The sequence below is a fragment of the Scylla paramamosain genome, unplaced genomic scaffold (genome assembly GCF_035594125.1).
Source record: "Scylla paramamosain isolate STU-SP2022 unplaced genomic scaffold, ASM3559412v1 Contig4, whole genome shotgun sequence".
NCBI classification, from domain to species: Eukaryota; Metazoa; Arthropoda; class Malacostraca; order Decapoda; family Portunidae; genus Scylla; species Scylla paramamosain.
Window position 1 is genome coordinate 2,257,501 of NW_026973669.1, and position 10,000 is coordinate 2,267,500.

The 10,000-nt window shown below is 42.4% G+C and overlaps 1 protein-coding gene across 2 annotated transcripts in view; it reads left to right on the forward strand.

Annotated features, from left to right (window-relative positions):
- The window catches only part of LOC135096502 (mitotic apparatus protein p62-like), a 22,414-nt gene that overhangs the window by 11,517 nt on the left and 897 nt on the right, over positions 1-10,000 (forward strand). The window contains exons 2-10 of one of the 2 annotated variants that reach the window (XM_063998019.1): positions 1-180; positions 294-480; positions 1,540-1,681; positions 1,954-2,087; positions 2,736-2,849; positions 3,015-3,253; positions 4,144-4,296; positions 5,513-6,574; positions 8,233-10,000. The exon at positions 1-180 is cut by the window's left edge and continues 54 nt beyond it; the exon at positions 8,233-10,000 is cut by the window's right edge and continues 897 nt beyond it. In XM_063998019.1, the coding sequence (XP_063854089.1) occupies positions 5,974-6,574; positions 8,233-8,408 (777 nt within the window). In that variant the 5' untranslated portion in view covers positions 1-180; positions 294-480; positions 1,540-1,681; ... (3 more) ...; positions 4,144-4,296; positions 5,513-5,973 and the 3' untranslated portion in view covers positions 8,409-10,000. The remainder of the gene's footprint in view (positions 181-293; positions 481-1,539; positions 1,682-1,953; positions 2,088-2,735; positions 2,850-3,014; positions 3,254-4,143; positions 4,297-5,512; positions 6,575-8,232) is intronic. The other variant, XR_010264765.1, reaches the window with a different exon arrangement.

Sequence of the window (10,000 nt, forward strand, 5' to 3'; positions counted from 1 at the left end):
CAGAATGCCTACGCCGTGGATTGGTGCTGCAGTTAGAGGCGCTGACAGGGGCCTATCCCACCCTGAGGATCTGCCCCGCCCCCCAAGGGACTCCCAGGGGCGGGGGCGTGGCCAAAGGGGGCTCCTCGTCTGCCTCCCTGCCCTATCTCCCCATGGATCAGCTCCCCGTCAGGTCTTCAGGTGTGTCTTGCAGGTTTGGGGGCTTCTGGGGGGGGGGTGTGTGTGTGTGACGATAAACAAACAAACAAACAAACAAACCTAATCTAACTACCCCCCTACTCGCACCCCCACAGGCCCCCCTACCACTACCACCACCACCAGCACCACTTACAGCAGCAGCAGCAGTGGCGTGAACAGCAGCAGCAGCAGTAACAGCGGCAGCAGCGGAGACGGCCAGCGGATAGGGCCCGGCGCCCCCTTTATCGAGGAGGGGGCGGGGGGCAGTCGGAGGAGGTCTATGAAGAGTTTGATGATTATAAAGTAAGGAGGAGGAGGAGGAGGAGGAGGAGGAAGAGGAGGTGGACGAGGAAGAGGGCAAATAGGAGGAGGAGGAGGAGGTGGTGGTGGTGGTTTGGTAGGAAGAAGAGGAGGAGGAGGAGGAGGAGGAGGAATGTAAACTGTGAGAAGGAGGAAGAAGAGGAGGAGGAGGAGAAAGAAAGAAGTAAATTTTGCTGAAGAGAAAGAGGAGGAAAGAGGAGGAGGAGGAGGAATTGTTAGGAGGAAGGAGGAGAAGAAGGAAATAGACTCTTAGGAGGAAGAAGAGGAAGAGGAGGAGGAGGAATATAAAAGTAAGAAGAAGACGAAGGAAGAGGAGGAGGAGGAGGAGGAAGAAGAATATACAGTAAAGAGGAGGAGGAGGAAGAAAAAAATATAAAATGAGAGGAGGAAGAGGAGGAGGAGGAAGAGGAAGAGGAGGAGGTGTGTAAACATGTTCACTATCATATTAATACCTGATTCTCTCTCTCTCTCTCTCTCTCTCTCTCTCTCTCTCTCTCTCTCTCTCTCTCTCTCTCTCTCTCTCTCTCTCTCTCTCTCTCTCATTATTTCTTATGTTATTATTATTAATCGTATTTATTTTGTTGTTGTTGTTGTTGTTGTTATTGTTGTTTAGAAGGGAAGATTAGGAGGAAGAGGAGGAGGAGGAAGAATAGAAGAGGAGGAGGAGACGGAAGAAGAGGAGGAGAAAGAAGAAAAGAAGGAAAAATAAGAAGAGGAGGAGGAGGAGGAGGAGGAGGAGGAGGGGAGAAGAAAAGAAGAGAAAGAGGAGGAATAAGAGGAGGACGAAGAAGGAGAAGGAGGAGAAGTAACGAGAGAAGGAGGAAGAGGAGAAGAAGAAGGAGGAGGAGGAGGTGGAGGAATAATAACAAGAAGAGGAGGAGGAGGAGGAGGAGGAGGAGGAGGAGCGTGGGAACTAATTGAAATATTGTAAATTAATCTCTCTCTCTCTCTCTCTCTCTCTCTCTCTCTCTCTCTCTCTCTCTCTCTCTCTCTCTCTCTCTCTCTCTCTCTCTCTCTCTCTCTCTCTCTCTCTCCCTACAGGATGAGGGAGTGGAGATCAAGCCGGAGAAAGGAGGAGGAGGAGGAGGAGGAGGAGGAGGAGGAGAGGAGGCGGAGGAGAAGGAGGAGGAGGACGGAGTATACACGGAAACTCACGAGCCAATCCCGTTTTCTTCGTTAATTGGTAAGTAATAGTAGTAGTAGTAGTAGTAGTAGTAGTAGTAGTAGTAGTAGTAGTGGTGGTGGTGGTGGTGGTGGTAGTGGTGATGGTGGTGGTAAAATTTTCTACTACTACTACTACTACTATTACTACTACTACTACTACTACTACTATTACTACTACTACTCTCTCTCTCTCTCTCTCTCTCTCTCTCTCTCTCTCTCTCTCTCTCTCTCTCTCTCTCTCTCTCTCTCTCTGACCCCCAAACAGTCACACTCACTCTCTCTTTCTCCCAGCCACGTGTGAGAAGCATGGCGCCCTTGGGAAGAAAACGAAAGGGTTACTGCGCAATATTAAGAGCTACCTGTGTGTGGTGGCCGGTGGAATGCTGTACCTGTATGTTAAGGACACGGATGACAGGCAGAAGAAGGTAAGGTCAGGTCAGGTCAGGTCAGGTTATCTTTTTTTATTTATTTATTTTATTTTTTTTTTATTAAGACTGTTTGGTTTGGTGTTTGTTTGTTTGTTTGTTTGTTTGTTTGTTTGTTTTAGAGGTCAAGTCAGGTCAGATTAGGTTATTTTATTTATTTGTTGTTTTGTAGGCCAGGTTTTGTTTGTTTGTTTGTTTGTTTATTTGTTTGTTTATTAAATTTTCGTCTAGTTTGCTTTAAGTTAGGGTAAGTGTTTTTTTTTTCTATATTTCCTTATTTCTTTATTCATTTACATATTTATTCTACTTAAGCTTGATTCAATATGATTAAGTCAAGTTAGGTCAGGTCAGGTCAGGTCAGATTTGATTCAATGTTAGGTCAAGTTTCGTTTTCTTCATCTTATTTCTTTAACATGTGTTTGTGTCCCTATATTCCTTTGCAGTAGTAATAGTAGTAGTAATAGTAGTAGTAGTATTGTGGTGATAGTAGTAGTAGTAGTAGTAGTAGTAGTAGTAGTAGTAGTAGTAGTAATGTTATAACCCTTCTCTGCCTTCTATCTTCCCCTGCATCTTATTTAATTTCACTTTATTTACATATTCTCATGCCGTGCCCTTCCTGTCGCTCCTAACACACGGCCCCTCCTTCAGAGCATCGACTTGGCAGGGTACACGGCGCGCTCTGCAACGGGAGAAGAAATTAAAGACACCAAGAAGAAGGATGCTGCTTTTGAAATTGTGTGTCCTGGCCGGAAGACGCATACTGTGAGACTTGTGGTAGTGGTTGTTGTAGTAGTAGTAATTGTTGTTGTAGTGGTAGTAGTAGGAGAATTATCAGTAGTAGAAATTGTAACTCTCTCTCTCTCTCTCTCTCTCTCTCTCTCTCTCTCTCTCTCTCTCTCTCTCTCTCTCTCTCTCTCTCTCCCGCAGTTCATCGCACGCACAGCAAAAGACAAAAATGAATGGCTGGATGCACTTTCAAGAACAATACGAGGAGGAAAGCCGCGCCCCTTTTCCTCGCCCTCCCACGCCCCTCTCAGCACCCCCCTGTCGCCCATGCACATCTCCCTACCTCTCAAGCCCCCTCTGCTCCCGCCCCGCCCCCCACGGCCTTCACAACCCAGCAGGAGGAAGAGTACTGTCTGTATAATGATGTAGAGGAAGAGGAGGTAAGCGAGACGTGGGGTTTGTTTATATTGAAGCGACCACGTGGGGTTTGTTTACATTGAAGCGACCACGTGGGGTTTGTTTACATTTGACGTGGGGGAGTTTGTGTTGTTTGTTTGTGTTTGTTTGTGTTTGCAGTGTTGGGGTTGTTGTGTTTGTGTGTGTTTTTTTGTTTGTTTTGTTATTTTTTGCGTTTTTGCTTGTTTTTTTTTCATTATTTGTTTTTTTTAATGTTTATTGTGTGTAAATATTTGCTTGTTAACGTATTTGTGGGGTGAAGAAAAAAATCTTATGTGTGTGTGTGTGTGTGTGTGTGTGTGTGTGTGTGTGTGTGTGTGTGTGTGTTGTTCTAGCATAAGTTGTAATGGTAATAGTAGTAGTTGTTGTAATAATAATAGTGCTGTGTGTAGTGGTTATGTTGATAGAAATAGTAGTAGTAATAATATAAGCAATAGTACAATTTATGCGTAGTAGTTTAGTATTAAATTCATTGTCTGCATTCACAATACTTAGATAGAAATATAAATAGATTAATAATATTTTAATTTTATGTCTAACCTAATCCAACCAAACCTAACCTAACCCAACCTGACTCAACCTAACTCAACCTAACCAACCCAACCTAACCTAACCTAACCTAACCCAAGCAAACCTAACCTGACCCAACCTAACCTAACCTGACCAAACCTAATCCAACCAAACGTAACCTAACCTGACCCAACCTGACCTAACCTGACCCAACCAAACCTAACCTAACCTGACCCAACCTAACCTAACCTAACCTAACCTAACCTAACCCAACCAAACCTAACCTGACCCATCCTAACCTAACCCAACCTGACCTAACGTGACCCAACATGACCTAACCTAACCTAATGACTTAATTTAACAGCTTTACGAGGAAATTCAAGGGGAAGAGCAGGGGGGTGGTCTGCCCCTCCCCCCTCCTCCTGCCTCCCTGCTCTCCCCCTCCCCTACTCCTCACGCACCCCCCTACCTCTCCACCGCCACCACCACCACCACCTCCCAGCCAGCCTACGACCCGGTAGAGAGAGAGAGAGAGAGAGAGAGAGAGAGAGAGAGAGAGAGAGAGAGAGAGAGAGTGTTTTGTGAAAGTTTGTTTTTATGAAATGTTTTTCGAGAGAGAGAGAGAGAGAGAGAGAGAGAGAGAGAGAGAGAGAGAGAGAGAGAGAGAGAGAGAGAGAGAGAGAGAGAGAGAGAGATTGTATACTTTTGTTAATTATCTCTCTCTCTCTCTCTCTCTCTCTCTCTCTCTCTCTCTCTCTCTCTCTCTCTCAAAACAATTTTCTTTCTTTATTTTCGCTCCTCCTCCTCCTCCTCCTCCTCTTCCTTCTTCTTCTTCTTCTTCTTCTTCATCTTTTTCTTGTTGTTGTTCATCTTCTTTTTCTTCTTCTTTACATGTATATAGGGTATTATGTTTGTTTGTTTGTTTGTTTGTTTTTGTTTTTGTTTATTTTGTGCTTGTTTGTTTATTGTTTGTTGTTTGCCTAGCTTGTTTTTTTTTTCTGTTGTTTGTTTGTTTGTTTGTTTGTATAGAATCTGTAGCTTAAATATTTACAGTTGCATGTGTACATAAATTGTTTGTAAATTATTATATTATTATTATTATTATTATTATTGTTATTATTATTATTATTATTATTGTTATTATTATTATTATTATTTACATTTTTCATCACTTTTCATTGTGATTATTATTTTTCAATTGTTAATAATCCTTTGTATCATTATTATTATTTTTTCAGTTTAATATAATTCTTTTCATCATTATCACCATATTTCCAAGTGTTTTTTCATTGTTTTCATCATAATCACCATATTTCCAAGTGTTTATTATTGTTTTCATCAGTATTTTTCACTTTCTATCATTTTCAACTTGTTCCTAATACTAATTGTCATTTCATTGCAGTCACTTATCCTATTCCAATCTTTTTCTATCCTCATTTGAATTAATTCCTCTCATTTTCGGCTATATTCTCATTTCACTCTGCTCTAAATCCATTTGCTAACCACTAACCTTATTCCGATCCTGTTGTATTCCCAATCCTGGTTATACCCCATTCCAGTCCTATTCCATGTGTTAATCTGTGAGAATTCTACTTCACCTCAAATCCTGATAGTATTTCTTATCTTATTCAGTTTTCTGTTCCATTCATAACTTTATTGCAGATGTACACCTTGTCATCCACCTCAGATCCTGCTTCCACAGATCCTTCTCTAATCCTATTTTATCCCTGCAGGTGGAGTCTGAGCCCCTCCCCACACCAGGCACCATCCCCCCCAGACCCCCTCCTCCATCCAGGCCGCCGCTGCCGACACACACACAGACAGACACGCAGCAGAAGCCAGGAGAAGATTCGGATGACTCTCAAGACATTTACTGCGAAATTGAGGAGGAGGATCTTGAAAATGCCCGCAAGGCTTACTCTGAGGAGTCGGGGGCAGCGGACAGGACCAGCAGGATATCCAACATCCCCATGGGTCCCTTCAAGGTCCCGATGGGTGGCCTGGGGTCCCTCAGTAAGGAGATATTCAAGAGTTTAGATGCCACAACCATAACAAGACCACAAGCTGATTCCCAGGGTGGACCACCAGCCGGCCCTCCGAGGCTTCCCCCAAGGGTGTGGTGGCCCCGGAGGCCGAGGAGTCGGAGTACAAGGTGCCGCAGAACTCAGACACAGAGTACCACGTCCCGTCCTCCATGCCGGTCAGCGCTGAGGCCACCAAGGCACCGGGCAACAAGATATCAGGCCCCCTCCCTTTACCAAACATGCTTGGAGTCTCTCAGGCGCCAACCATCCTCCCGATCAAACCAGTGGAGCGACGGAACTCAGTGGCGGAGGACAAGAAGGCCGGGGTGTCCTCCTTCCGCACCGGCGACCAGGACCTGACCCGCGGCCCGAAGGCTGCAAAAGGGACGTCCGTTCGAGACATGATCGCCAGACTGAACCAGAGGAAGCAGGAGAATGATGACCCGAAAGAGGAGGATGAGGAGAAAATCACCACAAGTACCTCCAATGCCTCCTCCAGTCCCTCCTCCATTTCCTCCACTCCCTCCAACCCCCCACTATCCCTCCCCAAGCAGAATCTCAAGCCATATAAGCCTCCACTCCCCTCTCGCCCGCAGAATATGCGAGCAGGAGGGAGTGTGTCACCAAATCCATCTAAAGAGAAAGGAGTGGAGGAGGAGGAGGAGAAGAAGAAGAAGGAGGAGGAGGAGGAGAAGAAGGAGGAGGAGGAAGAGGAGGAGGAGATATATGATGTCCTAGATGATGATGATGATGCCTCCCCACAGCAGCAAGGTGAGTGTGTGTGTGTGTGTGTGTGTGTGTGTGTGTGTGTGTGTGTGTGTGTGTGTGTGTGTGTGTGTGTGTGTGTTTAGATTTTTTTCTTTTTTTTTCCTCTGTGTTGTCATGTAATTCTCTCTCTCTCTCTCTCTCTCTCTCTCTCTCTCTCTCTCTCTCTCTCTCTCTCTCTACTACTACTACTACTACTACTACTACTACTACTACTACTACTACTACTGCTACTACTACTACAAACATTACTAAACCTACCTATACACACACACACACACACACACACACACACACACACACACACACACACACACACAGTTACATTCCAAAGCAAGCAAAAACAATTACCACGCCCTGAACAAAACACCTACAAAGACACCAAAAAAACAAACCTAACCTAACCTAACCAAAAACACACCTTTAAATTCCAAAACACACCCAAACACACCCAAAACACACCCAAAACACACCCAAACACACCCAAACACACCCAAACACCCCAAAACAACACTTACACCTATTAAAAAACACAAAAGGACACAGCTACTCGCCTCCAAACACGCCTAAACACTCGCAAACACCCAAACTTACACAAAACACACCCAAACACACCTGAACACACCCAAACACACCTGAACACACCCAAACACCCCAAAACAACACTTACACCTATTAAAAAACACAAAAGGACACAGCTACTCGCCTCCAAACACGCCTAAACACTCGCAAACACCCAAACTTACACAAAACACACCCAAACACACCTGAACACACCCAAACACACCTGAACACACCCAAACACCCCAAAACAACACTTACACCTATTAAAAAACACAAAAGGACACAGCTACTCGCCTTCAAACACGCCTAAACACTCGCAAACACACCCAAACTTACACAAAACAAATTCACACCATCTGGGAGTTACTTAGATACTTAAATACTTAAAAAAAAAAACACACACTCCCAAATACTCCCAAACACAGCTGAACCAATCAAAACACACCTGAATCGTTAAAAAGGTTTCTTCACCCTTCCAAACACACCCAAACACACCAAAACACATCTGTACATTCCCAGACACCCCTTAAACTTTATCAAACGCTCAAGGGCACTAGCAAACACCCCAATATACATCCATACACTCCCAAAACACTTAAAAACACTTAATAACAGTCCCAAACATAGATTCCCAGAGATCTCTAACACTTAATTAATACTGATAAACGCTTAAAAACGCCCCAAAACACATTAAAAAAATTCCCTACTCACACACACACACACACACACACACACAACCAGTACTGCCTTTCATCACACACACACACACACACACACACACACACAGCTTCCCACAGTCCACCTACGCATTCCCAAACACCAAACTTCATCAAACTAATTAAAAAAACACTCAAAAACACACTAAATGCTTTCCCAAACACCCAAAACACACCCAAAACACTTTAAAACACCCTTCGAAAACACGACACATTACCAAACACTACCAAACACTACCAAAAACACCATTAAACACTCAAAAACTCTCTTAAACACCCCAAAATACACACCAAAACACAGCCGCGCATTGCCAGACACCGCCAGACACTCCCCGTACACCCCAAAACCTTTTAACACGCCCCTCATTTCCTTCTCCCCATCAGCTGAGTGGTACGTGGCTAAATTCGCTTTTGTGGCCACGCTGGACCAGGCACTAAGCTTTGGACGAGGAGATGAAATTCTTGTGTATGATACTTCAGGAACGTCTGGCTGGTGGCGTGCGACCTTGAGAGGCAGGAACGGTCTTGTACCGCGGGAGTACCTCAAGAAGAAGGAATGAAAGAGGAGGAGGAAGATGTAAAGGTGAAATAAAGATGAATAATTGTGTTTATTGGTAAAGGAGGAAGAGAAGGAGACGTGAAGGGGTGAATGAAGGGTGATAATAATGATAATAATAATAAAAAAGGAAATTTAGAAGAGAAAGAACAAGAGAATAATTGTGTTTATTGGTAAAGGAGGAAGAGAAGGAGACGTGAAGGGGTGAATGAAGGGTGATAATAATGATAATAATAATAAAAAAGGATATTTAGAAGAGGAAGAACAAGAGGTAAAGGTGGAATAAAGAGAAGTATTTGGTGTTTAAGAGTGAAGGAGGAGGAGATGAAGGAAGGATGATAAGTGGAAGGGAAGGAATGAGAGAGTGAAGATGAGGAGGAGGAGGAGGAAGAGCAATAACTGACGGGGAGAGAAAGAGAACTGAATGAAAGAGGAGAAAGCAGTGAAAAGTTAATAAAGAGGAATAATAAAGTGAAGGAGGAAGAGAAGGGAGAAAATTAGTAAAGGAGATAAAGAGAAAGACTAAGAGAGTTTAGGAAAGAATGAAGAAGAGGAATGAAGAAAGAAGAGGAGAAGGAAGAGAACAAGAAACAGAAGAGGAAGAATTTAAAGAAAAGGAGAGAAAGGAAGGGAATGAAGAGGAGAAAGAGGAAGAAAAGACAAAAAAGAAGAATTGGAGGAGGAGGAAGGAGAGAAAAAAAAACAAGGTAATATGAAAGAGGAAGAACAATAATAACAATAAAGAAGAGGAGGAGGAGTAGAAGGAAAAGAAGAAGAATACAAGGAAATAAAAAGAAGAGAAAACAGAATAAAGAAGAAGGAAGAGGAGGAATAAGAAGGACAAGAAGAAAATGAAGAGGAAGACAAGGAAGAGGAAAGGAACGAGGGAGGAGGAGGAGGAAGATTAACAGCAACACGAAGGAAGAAGAGGAAAGGGAGATAGGAGCAAGAAGAAAAATAAAGGAAGAACAAGAGAGAAAATTGAAAATGAAACAAAAAAGGAGAAAAGGAAAAGATGATAATTGTTGTAAGGAGAAAATAAATAGATAAAGATAAATTAATAACAGTTGATAAAAGAGGAGAAATAGATAATAAGATAAATGATAATGAATATAATAATAATAATAATAATAAAATCAAACCAAGTGCCATTAAATTATTATTATTATTATTATTATTATTATTATTGTTTTTTTTAAGTAATCCAAAGAAATTACATGTTTTTAAGTAATTTTATAAAACTATAAGTGTATGTGTGTGTGTGTGTGTGTGTGTTAACGAAAGGTGTTCATTGCCCAAAGTTAAAAAAAATACTCTTAAGAAATTATTATTATTATTATTATTATTATTATTATTATTATTATTATTATTATTATTATTATTATTATTATTATTATTATTATTATTCCTAAGTCATCATGTTTTTTCTAAGTCATTTCTTTCTCCAAGTCATTATATAGAATCTGACTGACAGAGAGAGAGAGAGAGAGAGAGAGAGAGAGAGAGAGAGAGAGAGAGAGAGAGAGAGAGAGTAATTTTAATCTCAATGCTGTCACCAAATGTATTATAATGTGTGTGTGTGTGTGTGTGTGTGTG